The sequence below is a fragment of the Hemicordylus capensis genome, chromosome 2 (assembly GCF_027244095.1).
Source record: "Hemicordylus capensis ecotype Gifberg chromosome 2, rHemCap1.1.pri, whole genome shotgun sequence".
NCBI classification, from domain to species: Eukaryota; Metazoa; Chordata; class Lepidosauria; order Squamata; family Cordylidae; genus Hemicordylus; species Hemicordylus capensis.
In genome coordinates this window covers 418,226,009-418,249,248 of record NC_069658.1, presented here as the reverse complement: position 1 = coordinate 418,249,248, position 23,240 = coordinate 418,226,009, and the positions used below count along the sequence as shown (strand labels likewise).

Below are 23,240 nucleotides of genomic sequence, written 5' to 3'. Positions count from 1 at the left end.
GGGTAAAGGGTGTGCTCGTGCCCTTTAACCCACATAAAAGCCTGGGTACAAAATCCTCGCTTCCGGGGGAGGGAGTGCCAAGATCGGACTCGATCCTGCTGCTGCACATGAGCAGCCCTACCCAGGTAGGACTTCCCTAACCTGGGTAGGACTGCTCATGCACATAGCCTTATTAAGTTGTTCCTGTGTTCAGATGACTGAAGCTACATTCATTTAAAACATGGGCATGGGTAAAGACCCCTTCAAATACAAAGTGCAAACTGGAAGTGTACTGCTGTGACTGCATTCAACATAGCATGTGAATAACTGTGCTTGTGTACAAATCTGTACCTGTGTACACTGTGCAGAGAAGCCCCATCCAGGCAGTTAAATGCACTACTTTAACCATGTACAGTGGCCCGAATGCGTTGGAAGTCTCACCCCCTACCCATCAATCACTGTTGCTCCCCTCCACTCAGTGCTTAGCACAAAGTTTGTCTGAAAAGGGAGGTGCCCTATCTGTGATGGTGGGTGCTTCCATGATTGTAAGGCTAGATTGCCCCCACCTTGCAATCACAGAAGTGCCCACCATCATGGATAGGGCACTTCCCTATTCAGCCAAATTCCAGTCTAAGTGTGAGCGGCAGGGAGCAACAATGATTGATGGGTTGCAGGGCAGGATGTGTTTTTAATGTCTGAATGTGACTAGATTGTATGTGTGCTGAACAATGGGCTGGGCTGTCACTCAGTGGTAGAGCACCTGTTTTGCACGCAGAAGGTCCCAGGTTCAATCCCTGGCATCTCCTGGTAGGGCTGGAATCTTCCCCAGCCAAAAAACTTGGAGTGTCACTGCCAGTCAGCATAGACAATACTGAGCTAGATGAACCAATGCTCTGAATTGCTGTAAGGTACCTTCCTGTGTTTTCGTGTTCCTATGAACATAATGTATGAATAGAACATCAGGGGTGTAGGGAGCTTGCCTGCAACTGGGGGACAAAGTGCTCCCAGCGGCTCCCTGCCCCTTTTGATTTTAATTGTGCGTGCGAAGCAGGCACCCATCCCAAGCCATGCCCCCTGCCTCTGATGTCAGAGGCAGGGGGCATGGACAGTTAGCCCCTGCAGAGCTTCCCCAGTCAGCGGTTCATTCGATCACTGACTGGCAGCTTTCCCCCTGCCTCCACGCAGAGCCAGGGAAGTGAACCACTGACTGGGGAAGCTCTACAGGGGCTCACTGGCCCTATCCCTGGTATTGGCCATGCCCCCTGTGTCTGATGTCAGATGCAAGGGGCGTGGCTACTGCCTGGGAAGGGGCCCATTTAGACCATCTCCCATCCTCCCGTTAGCTTTTCATTCAAATGCTGACTGGCTGGGCTTCCCCCCCACCCCCAGCCCATCCAGTGTTTCAATGAAACACTGGCTGGGGAGGAGAAGGGCGTGAGAGCTTCATTCGCTGGCTGAGTGCAGGAGGGGACAAGGGGGGTGTCCTGGCCGAGTGCAAGGAGGTGCCTTGGCGCCCCCCCCTACCCCGGTGGCCAAGGGATGGTCGTCCCCCCTTGCTCCATTGTCCCCTTACCCCGTAGGGTGTCTCTCAGGCTAAACTAGCTCACAAATTTGTTGTGAGGATAACAATGGGGTGGGGGTGGGAGAACCATGCACATGTAGATTGTCCTGAGCTTCCTGGAGAAAAAGTTAGATGAATATGAATAAACAGAAGAGAAACATAATCAAACTTGGAAGCAGAACAGTGTGTGAAACAGTCAAATTACTCTGAGCAATGACTATCGACCAGTTTGTCAGAGATCACTTCCTGCTTCCTTTTTGCAAACGCTGCTGGGATGCCAGCTACAGTAAAAGCCAAATGTTTCTCAGTTTTGCCTCACTCCAGCTTCAGCAAATAGAGTTGGATGGTGGGGGGAAGTGGCGTAGCGTCAATTGAACGAGGAGGTGCAAATGTCCCTGGGCCCTTTGGAAAGGCCTGCTAGCTGGGTGACAGCTTGCTCTTTGCTCTCCCCCTCATGCCTCGTTGAAGAAGGTGGGGGAGGGGGCAGGCCATGACAGGGACCATCTTCAGAAGGGGTCAGGGGCTCATCTTCAGTTTTTGTCCTAGGGCCTACTCCAGCCTTGTTACACCCCTGGTGAGGGGTCAGTTAGATCTTTCTCATGACCTCCAGGCCAGTCTTCTACTGGCCCTATGCATCTGTTTCTTCCAGTGGTTTATGAACTCTCAAACCAAAAAAATAAAATCCAATTTTAGGAAGGGGGAAGGAATCTAATCAAATATTTCAAAACATGCATGCAAAGCTGCATGCTTTGCGACATTTCTTCTAATTGTAGAATTGGGTGAGGTGAGGGGGGGTTCATGCAGAATATTTGTATGTTTCTGATGCATTGGATTAGCAAATCCAACCTGTATGTATTTTAGTAATAAAGCTCTGCCTGTTTTCCCCATAGGAATTGCCACGCAAAAATGACCCAGCAGATGCAGAGCTTACAGCTTTCCCAGACAAAAAAGAACAACCCCCCATCTTCTCCGAATGCTGCCAAGAGACTCTATCGGAATCTCTCAGAGAAGCTGAAGGGAAGTTACTCATCTTTTGATGAGGCTTATTTCAGAGCCAGATCAGACCGCCTGAGTCTCCGAAAGTCATCAGTGGTAAGTTCTTCATATTTAATCAATTATTGTAACAGAAAAAACAATCACACTTCTCTTCAGAATTAGCTTTAGCAGCTTGCGTATGCCCATCCTCAGTCAGTACCACCCGCCTCCCCTAGATTTCCCCCCAGCTTAGCTCTTATCAAAGTGTAAAACAGAGTTCCTATTTTACCTGTAAAATGCTAGAGGGAATGAGGTGGAGCACAGTATGTGTGTATATTTGTAACAATGGAAGATTGCTTGGGGTCAGGGTTGTGTGTGTGTATTGTATTGTATTGTATTGTATTGTATTGTATTGTATTGTATTGTATTGTATTTATTTATTTTCACATCACAAATGGTTACCCACAGAACTGATACCATACACATATATTATATTGAATGGTTTAAATATGAGGGAAAACAACAAAAGAGCTGATGTACCACCATATTTTAAAATGTGCTGATTCATGTGACTGAATCATATGAATTGTACTGTGTATTTTTCAGAGTGGATCTAGATCAGAAATTATATGTATAACTGATATCGACAATTATTTAAAAAGTGGACTTTTTAGCCCAACTTGAAGTTTTCCTATCAGTGATTTCAGTTAGCACTCCAACTACTAAGAATAGAAACTGATTGTAAACTAATTTAACTGTCATGGCTTCTTCGACTTTTATTTATATGTAGTGAGAGTTTTGACAGTGGGCTGGTTCAGATGAACAATGGACCCCCATAAGCTATAATGTGTGAATGCACCCGCCCCAATGCCACTAAAGAATGTGCAGACATGATCTTGGCGTGTCCTCTAATTGCGTGCAGGAGCATAGCTAGAGTAGAGGCGGCCCATGTTCGCCACTCTCCTCGGCAGCCCCTTGGAGTAAGGGAGATAATAAAGAAAATAGGAAGGGGTAGAACTGGGGGGCCCTTAGGAACTGGGGGCCCCAGTTTCTTTGAACCCATCTGCTCAATTATAGCCAATCATGTGTGAGGAGTGTTCTTCTGCATCACCCCTTTACACACACTACAGAACCCTGTTTACATTAGCAGTTTGTTCTGCTGAATCCACATGGAGTCATAAGTTATAACTGTAACTAACATTTACTTTAAGCTTACACAAGATAAGAAAAACTTAGTAAAACCTAATCATGCTGGATGAGAAAGTGGGGTTAATGTCGTTAGGATGGAGAGAAAGAAGTCAGTGTGTACATACTGGAATGCAGGAATCGATTAACATATTACACCACCACCACCCCACCCAGGAGTGTAAGATAAAATTAACCCTTTACTTTCTGACTAGAAATAATCCAATTGCTATTGCAATTCCAACAGTTTAAACAAGGTTTTGTAGTGCGTGTAGAGGGGTGATTCCGATGAACTCCCCTCACACACAATTAAAGTCGTTTCTGAGATTGCGTGAGCAGCACATCCTTTAGTGATCAGGGCAGGTGAGTTCTCGCCATGATCCTGACATTTTCACAAGCAGGGGCTGTTGTTCATCTGAACCAGCTCAACTGTTTGTTAGAGAGAGAGGGAGGGAGAGGGAGGCCTTAGATCATATGATTCCTCACCTGCTGTCAGAAGTGGTACAGTTTATGTGAAATCGACGTTTGCCTGCTTTGTTTCAAGGTTTTGTATTTAAAAGGTCATCAGTTAGTGTCAGTTCAGTTCTCACCAGTCCTGCTAGATTTCCAGCTCTACAGAGAAGTACGTTCTGTGCGAGTCACAAAATTGATACCTTTCAGTCTCCCTGCCCAGGCTCTTGCTCCATTCTGACATTTCAAGGCTGCTTATAAGAGCATTGTGAGAGTGTTTTCATGTCAGTGGAATATCTGGCCTTTCTGCCAATATTCTTAAAGAATTTGTCATGTGGTACAGTTGTTCTGTACATAAAGTGGTACACAGAGTAAGACCTAGCCATTTCATTTCCTCCAATCCAAGAAAACTAATTAGAAGAGAGTAATAACTTTTGGTCGCTTTTGACCTGATGTGGGAGGGAGGGACACAAGTTGCCGAAGTCTTCCCCCCATCTCTTTATCAACCCCAGTTCCAAAAAGGAAGACTTGGTGCAGTTATAGAGACGATCATTTGCAGTCTGTATTATTTCTTACATTGACTGTTTCCCTCAAAATAGTGTGAGAAATTGCTAGCAGCACATCCTAATGTGACACATTAAACTGGCAGCTAGTGTATTTTCTTATCAAAATCAATTTACACTTTCAAGATTAAATTACAATATTTCAGCATCAAAGGCTTTTGTATTTACCTCTTTTGCCTACTCTAAAATATCTTCAATTTGTTCACATTTGTTCTGCAGTACTTACTATTATTATTTATATACCACTTTTCAATGAAATGGTTCTCAAAGTGGTTTACATAGCAAAGGAAGAAGATGGTGCTCCCCTGTATACATATAGCTAACTATCAAATAGCTTATATTTCATATGACTGCAGCTCTTTGGGCATGCTAAAAGATATCTGGCAAGATGAGTAGGGGTGTCCATGAATCAATTTTTTGTTTTGATTTAAACTCAAATTGAAACATCCTGGATTTGTTTGGGGTCCGAATCTGGCCTCCCCAAATCATCCCAGAGTCTATTTGTACTCAAATCTTCCGAATCTGAATCAATTCAAATCAAAAAAGGGTCCTGGGGCCAAAAGCGTGGAGTGGGTAGTAATTCCCAATGGGTGGAATCTACCACTCAAATTTCAAAGAAATTGGGCAAAGAGGTGATTTTTAAAGAATGTTTGAAGTTGGCGCATCTTTAAGCTTTTCCTCATAGGGAATAATGGGAATTTCAGCAAACTTATAGCTCCACGTGGGAGGTACCAGGGTGGCCCAGAGCAAGTTGTGGTGGGTGGTAGTACCCAATGGGTGCAAGGAAGCTACCACCAAGATTTCAAAGAAAGTGGGCAAAGGGGTGATTTTTAAATGATTTTTTAAGTTTAGGTAAAGTGTGCCATTGATTTTGGCGCCCACTGAGTTCTGTGGTTTTCTTGGGTAAAATACAGGAGGGGTTTACCATTGCCTCCTCCTGTACAGTAAGAGACGATGCCTTTCAGCATCTTCCTATATCGCTGTTGCCTGATATAGTACTAGCGGGGATTCAAACTGGCAACCTTCTGCTTGTTAGTCATGCATTTCCCTGCTGCGCCAGTTTTCACGTCTTTAAACTTTCTCCCATAGAGAGTAAGGGAGATTTCAGCAGCTTTAGTTATAACTCCACGGGGAATGGCACCAGGGTGGCCCAGAGCGGGTTGTGGTGGGTGGTAGTGCCCAATGGCTGCAAAGAAGCTACCACCCAGATTTCAAAGGAAATGGGCAAAAGGGTGATTTTTAAAGAATTTTTTGAAGTTGGCATGTCTTTGGGGGCAGATTTGGGGCAGGAAGGGGGTTTCGGGGGCAGAAGAGTGGTTCAGGTGGTAGTGCCCCAATGGGTGCCTGCTACCATCCAGATTTCAAATAAATTGGTGAAAGGGTCGATTTTTAAAGAATTTGTGAAGTTTGTGCATCTTTAATCTTTTCTTCTATAGGGAATAATGGGGATTTCAGCAGCCCCATAACTCCACTTAGGGGGCACCAGGGTGGCCCAGGACGAGTGGTGGTGTAATGTACACAGGGTGCCAACCACCTCGAAACCCACAAGCCCATGGGACATTTTGTTGTTTCTGAGGTGGTCTGAGAGTAGATTCTCTGGTAGCAAATGAAGCTGCTTTCAATGACAAACATTGGCCCAATCTGGGTGATAATAGGCACCCATTGGGGCACTACCACCTGACCTACTCTTCTGCCCCTGACACCCATTTTCTGTCCCGAATCTGCCCCAAAGACATGCCAACTTCAAAAATCATTTAAAAACCACCCCTTTGCCCAATTCCTACCAATCTGGGTGGTAGCTTCCTTGCACCCATTGGGCACTACCACCCATCACAACCCACTCTGGGCCACCCTGGTGCCACCTCACCCCGGGGAGTTATAACTAAGGCTGCTGAAATCCCCATTATTCCCTATGGGAAAAAGCTTAAAGACATGCCAACTTCAAAAATTCTTTAAAAATCACCCCTTTGCCCAATTTCTTTGAAATTTGGGTGGTAGCTTCTACCCATTGGACACTACCACCCAACCCACTTGGCAACAAAATGGAGGTCCGAATCTCCAATTTTTTTTAAATCCGAATCGGGGTGATTTGTTTTGTACCCAAATCTGGGTAATTGAGCACAGGGGTGATTTGTTTTGTCTACAAATCACCCTAATCAGCCAGGTCACAAATCATTGTGTACCCGAATTGTTTCACACATTCCTAATGATGAGAGATTAGCCATTTCACCGGCACCAGATCAGAGATCTTCAGATACATAAGGAAAGGCCTCTGGTGTGGCAAGGCCTTTTGGCATGAAGATGGGGACTAACTTCCCACCATTCAAGCCTGTAGAGGTCTGGTGTGTTAAGGAGTAGGGTTCATCATGCTGACTCCTCACCTCACAGGAGGTCTATTGACTTATGATGTGGCCTAGTGAAGCCTATGGCTAGGACCTTCTCACATACTATTTCCAGAGCAGACCCCAGGTCAGTTCCAAAAAGGATTCTACCCCTGTAAGAAGTAAAGGGCTACAGTCTATATTCTGTTTGGGACCAGAACTCCTCCTCATCCCTAGATGCCTAGCTACACAAATATGGCTTCTCTTTTATGTATGTAATAAGATGTTTAATTGGAAGGTTATTCCCATATTTACCCAAATAGAAGATGACTCTGAATTTAAGACAACCCCCTTAAAACACAGAGGTTAAATACAGGTTATACCTGTATGTACCTGAAAGGAAGAGGACTGTGAATTTAAGACAACCTCCTCCCCCGATTTCTAACAGCAAAGAACTTGGGAAAATCTAATCTTGGATTCAGATAAATATGGTATTATGCATAGATACATATCCGGTCCTGCAAGGGGGAGCTATGTACAAACCAGCCCATGGGGAAAACAAGTGTTTTATTAAGTATAGGGTGGCCAGGAGCACACCGCCAAAGTGTGTGTGTGTGTGTGTGTGTGTGTATGAATGAGATAAAATTTAGACATAAATATAACACATCCCTCCACTGCCTTCGTATGAAGAAAAGTTGGCTTAGTGCTTTATTTGCTTAAACTAGCCGACCTGCACAGAGCATCTGTGCACTCTTTGGGGCTGGCTGTTCCCCCGCTATCCTGCCCCACTCTCTCTTGCCCCCCTCCCTCCTGCCCCCCCTTTCCCCTCCCCCTCCCCCCTGCCCCACTCTCACCGCAGGCTGCCCTACTCGCTTCCTCGCCCCCTTACCCTCTCACCGGCTCTCCTCCTCTCCCCTCGCCTGTGTCTGGCTGTCCTGCCGCTGCCTCCTGCTCCCGGCGGTCAGGCTGGGCCGCCGCCACCTCCTCACCCGGGACGGGATGGCCTGGCCAGGCCGTCCCACCGCCCCCACCTCCCAGGGACCAGCTGAGGCTGCCGCCGCCTCCTTATCCCCGCCGCCGCCGCCTCCCAGCAGCCAGCCGAGGCCACCGCCACCTCCTTACTCAGGACCACCTGGCCAGAGCAGGCCGTCCCGCCACCACCTCCCAGCAGCCAGCCGAGGCTGCCTCCTCCTCCTCACCTGCCGCCACCTCCGCCTCCCAGTGGCCAGCCAAGGCTGCCGCCTCCTCCTTAACCAGGACGGCCTGCCCAGGCCAGGCCATCTCACTGCCGCCGCCTTCACCTCCCAGTGGCCAGCCGAGGCCGCCTCCTTCTCACCGCCATCTTCTCAGGCCAGGCGGCAGCCCGCAGCCACCGCCATTTTGTCTTGCTCACAACTCTCGCCCCCAAGGCCAAAACTCTCGCAATGTGTCACGAGAGTTCCGCCGCCAAATCAAGAACACGCACACCGGCTAAGAGAATTAAATATATAGACTAGTGTAACACACATAGTTCCATCAACATTAGCTAACTGTTCTTTCTGGCTGAAAGAAGGGAAAGTGTGTGTGTATGGGGGTGGGGCAGGCGGGGAGGGAGTTAAGTGTGAATTATTGTAAATGAATTCATTTTAAAAGTGAACCCGGATACAGGCCCCCTCAAATACAGTGTATGGATAAGAAGTGTACAGGAGACCCTAGTTTTTCGGGCATGAAAAGTGAATCCGTGATATTTGAGTGCTTAACCTAACCCCCAAAACGGGATTAGATTTGGCACCTAGGCAGGTGAATGGCTAGGACATTTAACGAGGGTCCCAGCCGCTCACACTGGCTCTTTATGTCTCCCTGTGCACCAGATGGGAAGCAAGAAGATGAAAGCACTCTCCCCACTGCCCAGTTGGTGCAAAGGGAGGCTTAACGAGGTGGAGCGAGGGGTCAAGAGCCCTCCTCACTGTCTCTCTAGGCCCCAGCAGGCTTACAGAGGTGGCAAGGAAGGCATCTGGCCACTTGGGCCACTTCTTAAAGTCTCCCTTCTGCCAGGAAGCTTAAAGAGGCAGCATGAGTGGCTGAAAATTCAGTTATTGAAAGGGTAGAAAACCGCAAATAAGTGGAACTACCCTCGCAATAACTTAAATTCAGAGGAGCCCGCAAATAGGTGAATCTGCAAAGTGAGAACCTGAGGGAAACTAGGGTCTCCTGTATTACTGTATATGCACTGAATGCAGCATGTGAATAACTGTACAGATTCTATGTGCATTTAACATAAAATGTGAATTGGGTTATAGATTCTATATATTAAAAAAAAACTGGGGTGAGGGGCATAGAGGGGGAATGACTGTTTGGAGGTGGGTTTGGGGTGTTTGTGTGTGTCCAAGCAGCCCTCAGGGCAACTTGAAATCCACCACAGAGTAAGAATAATTAGTTTTGATAGATATGTGCACATAACTAGGACTTTCAGATAAAGACAGAAGCAGTAGCACAGCTCAGTTTTGATTATCATTATCTCTCTAAGCCCAATCTACCTCATAAAGTTGATGTGAGGATAAAATGTTGGGGTGCTGGTGGTGTGAGCCCTATTCCCACAGTTGGGCTGCCGGCCAATTCTATATTCTATATCAGGCAAAAAGAACACATAAATCATATTTTTAGGAGTAAGATTAGCAATCCACATTACACATCTTTTTTTGGCAATGTAAATTACAACCCTCCCTCTCCATTGAAACACCCAGTACCATTCTTGCTCATTTAGCTCTCTTTCCCCACCCTCAACCCCAGGACAGCAAAAGGAGGATGCTTTTGCATTCACAGTAGGGAAAAGACTGAAATATTGTGGATGCAAAACCACACACACTTCAACCCGTTGTTTGCAGATTGTCTATAAGAGGTGAGGGAGGCAGAGGCAAAATATGTCAAAACACTTGACAGAAGGAGGTTGGTGAAAATGCCCTTGAGCCACACTCATTCACAGCCTCTGCTGTAGCCACATGACAGACTGGAGGTAAGACTGGAGACAAGGGAGACAGAGACTGTGCACTCCTACTTAGGAAACAATGCACACCACTACCCTTGAAGGCACAAGAGAGTGTAGGGTGGAACCAGAGGAGGAGGAACTTCTCTGTTGCACAGGTAGCTCTGATCATTGGGACTGACTGTTGCAGTGGATCCAAGGCAGTTTTCCCCCTGCCAGTTTGTCTGCTCCCCCCACCCCGCTGCAGCCAGGGGGTGGGGCCAAGCAATGCCACTGGGCACACAAGAGACTTTCCCCAGTGCTACTCGAATCCCCACTGGTACCTGTATCGGGCAGCAGCAATATAGGAAGATGCTGAAAGGCATCATCCAATACTGCTCGGGAGGAGGCAATGGTGAACCCCTCCTGTATTCTACCAAAGACAACCACAGGGCTCTGTGGGCGCCAGGAGTTGACACCGACTTGACAGCACACTTTACCTTTACTGAGAATATCAGACCGAAACCAATACCAGCCTGTAACTGGACAGTCCATGTATACAGAGGACTGTCCAGAAGAAAAAAGGACATATGGCCACCTTATTTGGGAATGTTTTTGCAGAGAGGTGAACAATGCAATCCAACTGTGTCTATTTATAGGAAGTAAGGTGAAAAAAGAAACACATTGCAAGAAAAAAATAGTTGTTAGCAAGCTCCCTTTTATACCCCAAGCCTATTTTAGACATTTGTAAATGTCACTAGGTGATCCTCTGAAGCCTCCTGCCCTGCGTCTGCTGTTCTACCTCCACCAGCACAGAGCCCCACAGGAACTGAGAAAGGAAGTGTCAGGGGAGTAATGCTGAGCTTAGTAAAACCTTGTTGTTTTACTGCAACAGACTTTAGCAAGGCTACTCCTCTGGAATGTAAGACTCCTCTGGAATGTAAGACTGCCTCAATTCTCATTTGGTGGGAGTGGTCTGTACATCCCTAGGTTGTTACCAGATTTCAGCTAAAGTGAAATTACAAGCCAAATCTGGAGGTTCTTCCTCATGTGAAACATCTGAGGAATTTCAAGAGATGCTGTTTCTAAAAGACTAGCGTACTACCAGGAGGTGCAGGTGGCAGGTTGCATATCCCTCACGTTCCGTTTTTAACCCAGTCATGGAAGCACAGCGATCACCTTCCCAAATCTAGCATCTATTCTGAATAATCCCTCCCGCCTTTTTATTTACCACCCAAACCATCCCAAATAGATCCTCCTCATTCATGGAGCCAGCCGGTCAGGTGAGACATGAACTTAACTGCGTCACCTCATCCATCTTCCTCATGCTGGAGGAGAGGCACATGCTTATCTTCCACTCCCTCATGGGGTGACTATGTGCAAAGTCCTGTTCGTGGTGCCATAGTAGACTTTGGGGTAGTGGCTAGGTACCACAACACAGTATCTTAAGTCCCATTAAGCCCACACATACATCTTCTTTTGGTGGTGCAGCAACAGAATGTGCAGGGAAATTATTTGGCCTGTATTGTCCACAGCAGCATTCATTTTCTGTTTGGCAAAACTCCTCACAATTGCTGCATCCTTCCCACAGAGCTCTTAGCATGCTCAGCTGGGCCTTGCTGTTCAAATAACTCTCTCTCTCTCTCTTTTTCTGACTAGAAGAATGCCACTAGCTAATTATCACAAAGGGATGCTGAAAAGGAATTTTGAGGAACTTGGCAAGTCACCACTGCAGAGCATTAGAGAGATGTTCTTGTAAACCCAAACCTGCAGGCCATATTATATTTCTGCACCTGCTTCTTTCCAGTTCAATTAAGGGATGATGTGTTTCTTTGTTTCCTGTGGCTTGTCCTTACTGCCTCACTCGTGTACTTAGCTGCTGTGAAAAGGGAGTTCTGATTGTTCTTTTTGGGGCCAGAATAATTAGCAGATGCTAGCAGGCAAGGCAGCGAGGCTTTTGCATAGTCAGTCCCATCTTCCATGTGCTTAGCCATCCAAACTGCATTTATTTTCTGGATCTTATAGAGCTATGAGACACCTTTCATGTCCTTTAGGACATCCAAAATGAGATGTTTGGATAGTGATGCATTGTTACAAATGGTTATATGGCAATGGGGCACTTCAAGGAGATATACAATGACGTTTCATAAGGAGTTGTCAGAGATCCTTAGGTTATATCGCTATGAATAGAGTGATATGATTATATTGAGATGGAAGAATACAACATCTTCTCCCAGGAAACATACAACAGACTCTTACAAGGAAGCATTCAATAATCCTGGCACTTGTGTGTCTTTTCTAGGAGTCACCACAAACCTGGATTCTATCAGTAGTGAATTATTATTTTCGTTATTTGCTAAGTATTGTTCAAAATTTAGAAACAATACAGGGCCTTTCCCTCAGGCTTACAATTTAGAGGTCTAAAGACATGACGCATGAGGGAGGAAAGGAAGAGAGAAAAAATGAGGAAAATCTGTCAGGGAACTAACTCAAGGGTGAATCACGGGAATAACAGGCCAATTTGTTTTTTCCCCTCTGTCCTACACAAAGTGGCTGGCTATGCTTGGAGAGGATGAGCCAGGTAGCAGCTGGGCCAGACAAGCCAATCAAAAGGGCCTTTCTCTCTCTCCCTAACATGCGTGTGTGTGTGTGTGTGTGTGTGTGTGTGTGTGTGTACACACACACATATATACACACACATACTAGACATGAGCTAATAAGGTCATTCTTATGAATACTGCAGCCCATTGGGGAGGGAGCGGCAGTGGTGGTGGGGCAAGTTCAATCTTACCTTCCTCCAGGCAATCCGGATCTCTGTGTGAGGCGCACAGCGCAAATGCCCACACAATCCACACTGCTCTGGGCAGTGTGGATTTCTGGAGGCTAGGAAAATGCATTCCAGCCTCCAGAGATCCCTAAATGCACCATTCGAAGAGCACAGTATATTGAGGAATTACCTGTATGAGTTTCCCCCTTCCCCCTTCCTTTCTTACTCAGAGGCAAAAACTCCAGTGAACTGTAATTTTTCACCAACCTTAATATCTTTCTTGAGAAATCTCAGCTGTTCCTTAGTTTCTTCAGCCCACAAAAGTAAAATATTGGATTTGCTTAAATGGGTGAACCTCTTTGAACTGCCCGGTAAACTTATTTCAAAGTGAATGATGACATTTGATATAAGGCTTTCTTGCAAACATTTGGGCACATCTCTTGCTCAGAAACCTAGAGAAATTGTTTATGAATTATCCAATAGGCTACAATTTAATCCCGTAATTCAGCAATATTTTTAAGACCAAGCAATAACTAGCAATATTTCCATTGACATTTCAGATTTGACACAATTATTAAAGCCCCATATTGGCTTCAATCCCTGATTCAATTCATATGCAAGAGGTGAATCAGATATTAAAGGGACTTGGAAATAAAGTACTGGCAATATCAGGGCCTCTTGACTACAGACAAAACTTCATATTACTAGGAACAGGGAGCTTCTGATAAAATGCGACGATCTCTCTCAGTTGCGCAGGAGAGCCTCGCAGTTAGCAAGAGATGCTGGGCTGAATGGACAGGACCAGCGTCGCTCCAGCCACTGCCACTGCCAGCTTGAGGGAGAGAAGATCAGCTCAGCTCACCCCTCGGCCACACGGTGGCTGAAATTTTAAAAAGGGGGCATGGGGGTGGCAGGAGCCCCTTCCCCAGCCATTTAGAGGCTCCCCCTGGACTGTGGAGGCCATGGACCGGGTCCCCAAGGTCCAGAGGTTAGAGCGCCTTCATTTCTGAATTGAGGGAACTGGAGGTTTTCCTCCCGAAACGCCACTCTGAACCTTTGGTCAGAGTGAAGTTTCGCCACCCTTAACTCCGGTTCCAGTTACATCTGGACGCTGGCACCACAGTTTCGGCCCCATGAATTTGGAGTTAAAGAGGAAGCTCCTCCCTCACTCTGGCCAGATTGGCTGTGCAGGCTGTCCTTCTGTCAAGAAGGGAGTCCGCACAGCCTGCTCCCCCGCAGAGAGACAGCTCTGTAGAATGCCTGAATTAAGACGGGATAGTGGGTGAAGGGGCATGAAACAGCTGGTCCATTAGACCCATGGCTCTGTGTCACATGTGTATCACTGTTCCAACTGTATTTTAAAGCTGTATTTCAGGGGTTGGAATTTGAAACATAATAACAGGTCAAACAAAACAGTTTACTAGCATTGAGGGACTTTATACATTTAATTAATGTACATAAGTTAAGAACAGCCCTGCTGGATCAGGCCCAAGGCCTATCTAATCCAACATCCTGTTTCCCACAGTGGCCCACCAGATGCCTCTGGGGAACCCACAGTCAAGAGGTGAGGTTATGTCCTCTCTCTTGCTGTTGCTTCCCTGCAACTGGTATTCAGAGGGAATTTGCCATTGAGGCTGGAAGTGGCCTATAGCCACCAAACTAGTAGCCAATGATAGACCTGTCCTCCATGAACTTGTCTAAACTGCTTTTAAAGCTATCTAAGCTAGTGGCCATCATCACTTCCCGTGGCAGATAATTCCATAGATTAATTATGAGCTGTGTGAAAGAGTACTTCCTTTTGTCGGTCTTACATTTCCTGGCCAACAGTTTCATGAGATGACCCCAGGTTCTAGTGTTGTGAGAGAGGGAGAAAAAATTGTCTCTGTCCACTCCCTCTAATCCAAAATGTAGCTGCATCATAGATTTGTATAAGTCCATTATAATATTAGCAGTTTTATTTTCAGTACCCTTCCTAATGATCCCTAGCATGAAATTGGCCTTTTTCACAGCTCCCGCACACCGAGTCGGCACTTTCAATGAGTTGTTCACCATAACCCCAATATCTCTCTCCTGATCAGTCACTGATAGTTCAGACCCCATCCGTGTAAATGTGAAGTTGGGGTTTGTTTGTTTTTTGTCCCAATATGCATCACTACTTTTGCTTGCACTGAACCACATTTGACATTTTGTCCACCCACTCACCCAGTTTGGAGAGATCCTTTTGGAGCTCTGTTTGGAGTACACAACCCTAAATCGTTTAGTATCATCTGCAAATTTGCTGCTTTACCCCAGCTTCTAGATCATTTATGAACAAGTTAAAGAACACTGGTCCCAGTACCGATCCTACCTCCTTTGTGAAGCCTGTCCATGTATTCCTTCCCTCTGTTTTCTGTCCTTCAATCAGTTACCAGTCCACACATGAACCTGTCCCTTATCCCATGACTGCTAAGTTTACTCAAGAGCCTTTGGTGAGGAACTCTGTCAAAAGCTTTTTTGAAGTCCAAGTGTACCATGTCAGCTGGATCAGCTTTATCCACATGTCTGTTGACACTCTCAGAGAACTCCAAAGTGAGCAAGACTTGCCATTGCAGAAGCCATGCTGGTTCTCCTTCAGCAAGAACTGTTCATCTATATGTGTAACAATTTTGTCCTTAAATATGCTTTCCATCAATTTACCCAGCACAGAAATTAACCTGACTGGCCCATAGTTTCCTAGAACACCCCCATCCCACCCCCACTGAATCCCTTTTTGAAAATCTGAGTTGCATTGGCTGCTTTCCAGTCCTCTGGTACAGAGCCTGATTGTAGGGACAAGTTACATATTTTTGCTAGTAGATCAGCAATTTCACATTTGAGTTCCTGCAGAACTCTTGAGTGTATACCATCTGGCCCTAATGATGTGTTAATTTTTAGGCTTTTTAAAGACAGTTTAGAACATCGTCTCTTGTCACTTCCAGTTGGCCCAGTTCTTCAGCCTCCATGCGTGAGAAGCTCAGTTCCAGAGCGGGTATATGGTCTGTATCCTCCGCCATGAAGATATACGCAAAGAACATATCCAGCTTTTCTGCAATCTCCTTATCCTCCTTAAAAATCCCTTTCATGCCCTCATCATCTAAGGGTCCAACCAACTCCCTGGCAGGTTTGCTGCCTCTGGTATATTTAAGGAAGTTTTTTTTTATTCCCCATAACCCTTCTAGCTTTATGCTTCTCTCTTTTTGCATCCCTTATTGTCTCCTTGCATTTCTTATGCCAGAGTTTGTTCCTTTCTGTTATCTTCATTTTGACAGCAGATTTCCATTTTCTGAAGGAAATCTTCCTTTTTCTAGCTTCCCTGACTCTGCTTGTTAGGCATGCTGGTGTCCTCCTGAGCTTGGTGGTACCTTTCCTCCTTCTTGGTATACATTCCAACTGAGCTTCAATTGTTCTGATTTTGAAATAAGTTCCATGCTTTCTGGAGTGATTTGACCTTGCTAACTTTCCCTTTCAGCCTCCTTTTTACTAGTCCCCTCATTTTTGAGAAGTCTCCTCTTATGAAGTCCAACGCATCTGTTTTGGACTTCCTTGGCAGTGCTCCACTTGCATATAAACTGAATTGGATCACGCTATGGCCACTATTACCTAATGGTTCTACATCGCTGACATCTCGCACCAGGTCCTGGGCACCACTCAGGGTTAAGTTCAAGGTTACCTTCTCTCTGGTTAGTTAGAATCAACTGTTCTAAGGCACAGTCGCTTAGTATGTCTCTGTCAATACCCGTGTAATTAAAGTCACCCATTATTACAGCTCTCTCTCTCTCTCTCTTTGATGCCTCTCTGATTTGCTTCTTCAACTCCAGGTCACTCTCAGCATTTTGATCTGGAGGGCGACAGCATATCCCTAGTAACATATTTCTTTTTAGTCCTCATATTGTCATATATAATTATTATGTGGAGGGCTCTTGTCCTCCTAGGTTTTCTAGCTTGTTGGATTCTTTCTCTTCTTGGGGGAGGAGTGCTGCTCCTCCCCCAATACTCCCCTCCCTGTCCTTTCTGTAGAGTTTGTACCCAGGAATAACAGTGTCCCACTGGTTCTCACTGTTCCACCAGGTTTCTGTTAAGCCCACTATATCTATGTTTTCATTAGCAACCAAGCACTCTAGCTCACTGATCTTGGCTCGGAGGCTTGTGGCATTGGTATATAAGCACCTATAGGCTGAGTATCTTACCTAGTGTTGGCGTGTGCTATCTCCCTTACATCTCCCTTACCTCTCAGAGAGGAGAGCTGGTCTTGTGGTAGCAAGGATGACTTGTCCCCTTAGCTAAGCAGGGTCTGCCCTGGTTGCATATGAATGGGAGACTAGAAATGTGAGTACTGTAAGATATTCTCCTCAGGGGATGGAACCGCTCTGGGAAGAGCAGGTGGTTTCAAGTTCCCTCCCTGGCTTCTCCAAGTTAGGGCTGACTGACAGCTGAATCCTCCCCAGCATTGCCTAACAGCCTTTCTAGATGCTATGTGATGTCCACAAACTTTGAACCAGGGAGTCAAGTTATTGTGCAGTCTACACGTGAGTCACAAACTCATCTATTTCCCTAACAATCGAATCACCCACTACTAGGAGGCCCCCACGCCCTGGAGGAGTATACAATGTATGAGTAGATATGGGCGCATCACCCAAGGAAGGAGTCCCTTTTAAGGGAGCATTTCCCACTTCCTCAGACAGATGTCCTCCTTCCCTGAGATCTTCATTGTTCATTATTTCTATACAAATTGAAGGAGGAAAATATATGAAGTATATACATGAAATGAGATGAGCTGGTTAGGTCCATTTCTTACTTTGTATTATTTTCCACTGTAATTTGTAGTTTCACTCACAGATAGGAAGTTCTAGAAACAGCAGTGAATGTAATGGATTATGCCAACATTCTAGCACCAAGATAACATTCTGAGAATAACCATTTTTCAAACAACTTGTCTGTCCGAAATGTTATAAGTTCTTGGTACAGGAATCTGTCCTGCCGAACTGGGTAGTCTTTCTATTACTGCACTCCTCAGTAAAGATGGATTTATGTTGGTATCTATAGAGTTTTCATAATAATTCATAATAAAGAATGAATTATTTAAATAATAGTTATTCCCTAACCGATGAAATCAGTTAGTAATAGTAGTTAAACTACAATAATTAACTATCAAAAAGTAGTTTGTCAACATAGTTTGAACTACTTTTCATAAAGAATTTGCAATTACCATTCAACTATGTGAAAAGTAGAGGGCATGCCCGCAAGCAGCCCTACTCGGGCTTGCACAGCCCTACCCAGATAGGGCTGCTCATGTAGAATGCCAGGATCAGGCTCAGCCCTGGCAATCTTCGCTAGGGTAGCCTGAGTTTTTTAGCCAGGCTTTTATTGAGATAGAAGGTCACAAATGCACCTTTCTACTCCAGGCCCTGGTCATGTGGTTGCTCAGGCTGCCATTCTCTCCAGTGACCATCCCCTTGATCTGGGGGTAGAGGGGAACCACTCCAGCTAACACCCCTCCCTCCCTTCCCAACCAACAGCAAGATAGTCTTACTCACTTCCATAACGTGGCTACAAAGATATGATGAAACTAATGCAGGATTGGATCTAGCAATACTTTAGTGCTTAGAATAAGAAATGATTTTCTGAAGTTGCATGGAAAGGCCCTAACACACACAGTTGTATTGACAGTTGTTGTTGTTGTTATATTTTCTGCTGCCGATGAACAGAACTTCCCGTGCAGCGAAGCCATGTTTGAGGCTGTGGAACAGCAGGACCTGGATGCTGTCCAGATTCTCCTCTATCAATACACACCTGAGGAGCTGGATCTCAACACTCCTAATAGTGAGGGATTAACTGCACTGGACATCGCTATCCTGACAAATAATGTGCCCATTGCCAAGATTCTTTTGAAAGTTGGGGCAAAGGAGAGTCCGCACTGTAAGTATAGCAGATTGCAAGCAGCAAATGAATTGTGCAGGAAAAGGTCCAATCAGTGCAATGGGCAGTTCCATCAAGACATATGAAACCAGTTGCGTGAGTGTTTGCATATGCAGGAGTCAGCAACTGGAGGCCAAGACCCAGTCTGGATCACAGAGCAAAGGCGTGTGGACCCAGTTTCCAACCTAGATCTCAAAAGAGGGGGTTATGGGAGTGGATTCTATGGTAATAAGGCTAGCTGGTAATTCACTGGGATATAAAGCCTTCACCTGGCACATCCCTGCTTTCTTAGGGTTAATCAAAATGACTTCCTGGCCATAGCTCTCTTCAGACATTATGAGTAACCGGGCACTCATGGTTACAGCAGGCAAAAGTGGGGAGGAAGTCCCACTGCCCAGCTGTCAATCATCCCCTTTCATCAATGATTACGGTTACAGCGCCGTTCATCTGAAGCAGGGTGACACCATAAATAAGCATGATCACAGTGAATCCATGGTCTGCAACCTGGATCTGCAGCTCATGGATTAACTGTGATCACACTTAGGGTGCTGCCCACTCCCAACGAACAGCACCATAACTGTGATTGTTGGCACGAGGGTGTGATTGACAGCGGGGCAGCAGGATGTTCTCTCTGCTTTTGCCCGCTCCGTTTTTGTGAGCGTTCGGGTTGCTGATCAGGTCTGAAGAGGGCTCGTGTGTCTGTCATATCTCTTTATGAGGAGAAATGTTGCAAATATATTAAATAAATCAGGTGCATTTGGCAAGTTCCGCTGCTGACATCTAGGTGCTGTACAAATAACAAAATAGGAAATAATATTAAATTTCACACATTAAGATTAGTGCAACCATGAAATGTAGCAAAATTTGAGAATCTGAATTCAGGTTTTTCTATTTTGAATGAACATGACTTTGAGGGTTGCTGTTAAAAAAAAATCAAATCTTATATTGGCTGCATTCACACAATCATGACAATAAAAATAGTACAATAATCCGTGTTATTTATCCTGGTTAAATACAATTTAACTACAGCGGTTTGACCAGGATTGCCTGGAAATTCTGGGTTCTTACAATCAGCTCCTCAGGGTTCATTCAGTGACCTTGGTTAACTCTTTAACCAAGATTGCTGTGATTGTGAGTGCAGCCATTAATGATTTTAAGGCAGTTACCTTAAGTAGTAATTTGCAAAATGTTAATCATTGTACCTTTTTTCCTGTCCCCCAGTTCTTAAAACCAATATTATCCACACTTGGGAATCCAGGCTAGAGAATTGTGCTTGAAAATTAATTTCTCCAAAAAGCAATTCCCATGCTTTCAGTAGGAAGGCTGCTGATCCTATAGTGGCACCTACTTACCTGGGGCTCCACGTGGGCTGTGATCAGCCCTGTCTCTGCTTAGGTGGTATGTGTGCCATTTGAAAGGTCTTATGTTTGAAGACTGGCAAACTGAGGTATATTGCTTTTATTTTATACTAGCTTAACCCTCGCAGAGCATCTGAGCACTAGTACGTGATTGCTCTTTTCACCCCCTGCCACAGCCCCACTCACCTCAGAGATCTCTCCACCCTAACCTAAGCTGCACTCCTGCTCCTCCTCCTCCATCCCTTTGCTTCCATCCCCCTCACCCCTCTTGGTCATGGCTGGAGTGTTGCTGGCGTCTATTGGCCAAGCTGCAGCTGCCTATCCCCAGAGACCTCCCCATCCTCACCTGAGCCCCGCTCCTGCTTCTCCCCACAGGAGCAGCAGCAGCAGTGGTTGACTGGGCGCTTCCTCGCTGCTGACACTGCCATGGCCACTCATTCCCCACAGGCCCAGGCCCAGGCCCATCTCTTGCCTGCTTGCCTCCCTATGCCTCTGGCCTCGGTAGCCCCAAACAGCAGCAGTGGTTGACTGGGCCCTTCCTTGCTGCTGCCGCCACCATGACAACCTGTTCCCTCAGGCCACTGACCAGCTTGGGCCCGTCCCTTGCCCTTCCTTCTTTCTCTCTTCCCCTCCCTTCTTTTTCTCTCCTCTACTCTCTATTCCCCTCTGTCTTTCTTTCCCTCCCTCCCTCCCTCTCTCCCTTCCTCCCTCTCTCTCTCTCTCTCTCTCTCTCTCTCCCTTCCTGAGTTAACGGAATTTATTCATCTTGTTTCCTCATCTAATTCACACAGTGGCAGCCTCCTTCTCCTGAAGGGGCTCTTTCCTCCCTCACCACCTCTCTTTTTGCCAAACTCCTGCCCACTATCCATATATATATGGATATATATATTCCTCTCCTCTGCAGTCAAGAACATCTTCAAACCAGTAACAGTTTCATTTCAACTGACCTTAGGCATCACATGCTCCTCCCCCTATCTGCATATGGAATCCCCACTGCCCAATCTTCTGCTCTGCTCTGCTCTCACAGGCTCCTCCTCCCTATCTGCATATGGAATCTGCTCTGCTTCTGCTCTCACAGGTTCCTCCTCTGTATCTGCATATGGAATCCCCAGTGCCCAATCAGGTGCTCTGCTCACGAACTCTCGCGAGACCTGCCACACATGGGATTAGCCATGGGTACACCTTAGAGAATTATATAGATAGATAAATGTAGCTACAACCTACTGAAAAGACCTATATATCCAAGAAAAGCAGCCAACATCCTGACTAATGTGTCTGTGCAAGCAAAGAAAGCACATGCATAGATTTATGCAGCGCTAGCACCCCATGCTTCTGAAGGTGGGGCATTTTCATTGATCACCTAGCACTCTGTGAGATTCAGAAGTGGGTCCCTGAGGACTGCATGATCCTCAGGGACCTAATTCTGGGTCACAGACCACTTCCAGGAAAGGGGGGGTTGGCAAAAACTGCCCCCTCCACATGAGCACCTTTGCTTCAGAAGCACAAACACTAGTGCTGTGCATGTGCTTTCTTTGCTTATATAGGCACAGTTTTAGTCCGGATACTGGCCATTGTAACTTCGAATATTTTGCAAGGAGTTATTTATTTTGAGATTTGTAAACTGATTTATTTTTGTTTGTTTTCCACATTTATATACCACTTCATATACAAATCTCTGAGCAGTTTAGACTAAAAACGTGAATAATTAAAACATTACATCATGTAAAACAATTTAAAATAATTATCAATATAACTTTAAACATTATGAACTAAAAGCCTGATGAAGTAGGTGTGTTTTCAGATGCTACTCAAAAACAGCTGGAGATAGGGAGGTTCTAATTTTATTTAGAAGCATGTTCCAGAGCCCTAGGGCAACTCTAGAGAAGGCCCGGTTTGGGGACACCACCAAACGAGCTGGTGGTAACCACAACCAGACCTCTCCTGTATCTTAATTGGTGGCAGGGTTCATGAAGAAGACACTCTCTTAAATAACCTGGGCCCAAGCTGTTCAGGGCTTTATAGGTAATAACCATCTCTTTGTATTTTGCCCGGAAACTTATTGGCAGCCAGTATAGTTCTTTTAGAATAGGAGTAATGTGGTCTCTTCGGGTAGTGCCGGAGACCAACCTGGTTGCCCATTCTGCACCAGTTATAGTTTCTGGACAATCCCATGCAGAACAGGCTGAATGCCATTATTATTCACCAATATGATTGATAGATAATTCACCAACATCTCTGTCTTGTCCAGATTGAGCTTCAGTATATTATCCGTTATCCAGGCCGTTGCTGACTCCAGGAACCTATCAGGATGTCTACAGCCACATTGGGCTCAGATGTAAAGGATGTCATCAGCATACTGATAACATTCAATTCCAATAATACTCCTAGTTATTTCATGTAGATGTTGAGCAGCATAGAGTACAAAACAGAACCTTAAGGAAATATATGGAGCTACTGCCACAGGGTAGAACTATAGTTATCCAGCACTACCTTCTGTAAATGACCTGACATGAACGGAAGCACTGCAAAAAGGTGCCCACAGTTCCCTACCTAGACAGACAGACACTCCAGGATACCATGGCTGATAGTATTAACAGCTGCTGAGATGCCCAGGAGAAGAGGGACATACATGGGAACATAGGAAGCTGACTTATACCAAGTCAGACTGTTGGTCCACTTAGCTCAATGTTGTCTACACTGACTGGCAGCAGCTCTCCAAAGTTTCAGGCAGGAGTGTCTCCCTGCTTGGAAATGCCAGGGTGGATTGAACTTAGGATCTTCTACATACAAAGAAGATGCTCTACCACTGACCTACAGCCCCATCCCCTGAGGAATATCTTACAGAAGGCAATGCTTACATGTGAGTCATCCATCCAAATGCAAACCAGGGCAGATCTTGTTTAGCAAAGGGGACAATGGGGATGTCTCCTAAATATCTTATAGCATTTTTGGTAGTATTAATCCATTAAGCAGCTCACCATTAGGTAGTGTTTTGATTTTTTTCATCCTATGTGGAGTAGTTTGTTTAAAAACCCTATTTAAAGATTTACATTTCCCTGGCACAGCAAAAACACTCTCCCATTGTCTGAAATGATTATGACATCAACACTGCTCAGCCTCCTTGCAGCCTTCTGATATGTGGGAGGCCTGACTGAGTTGTGTGGACTTGTTTTGTGCTGATGACTGAAAATGACTAGAAAAGGATT

The 23,240-nt window shown here is 45.5% G+C and overlaps 1 protein-coding gene across 10 annotated transcripts in view; it reads left to right on the top strand.

Moving 5' to 3' along the window:
• ANKFN1 (ankyrin repeat and fibronectin type III domain containing 1) overlaps nucleotides 1-23,240 on the top strand; it is a 376,151-nt gene that overhangs the window by 217,770 nt on the left and 135,141 nt on the right. For all 10 annotated transcript variants that reach the window (XM_053301930.1, XM_053301921.1, XM_053301928.1 and 7 more), the window contains 2 exons: nucleotides 2,431-2,632; nucleotides 18,466-18,676. In XM_053301930.1, coding sequence (XP_053157905.1) covers nucleotides 2,447-2,632; nucleotides 18,466-18,676 — 397 coding nt within the window. In that variant the 5' untranslated portion in view covers nucleotides 2,431-2,446. The remainder of the gene's footprint in view (nucleotides 1-2,430; nucleotides 2,633-18,465; nucleotides 18,677-23,240) is intronic.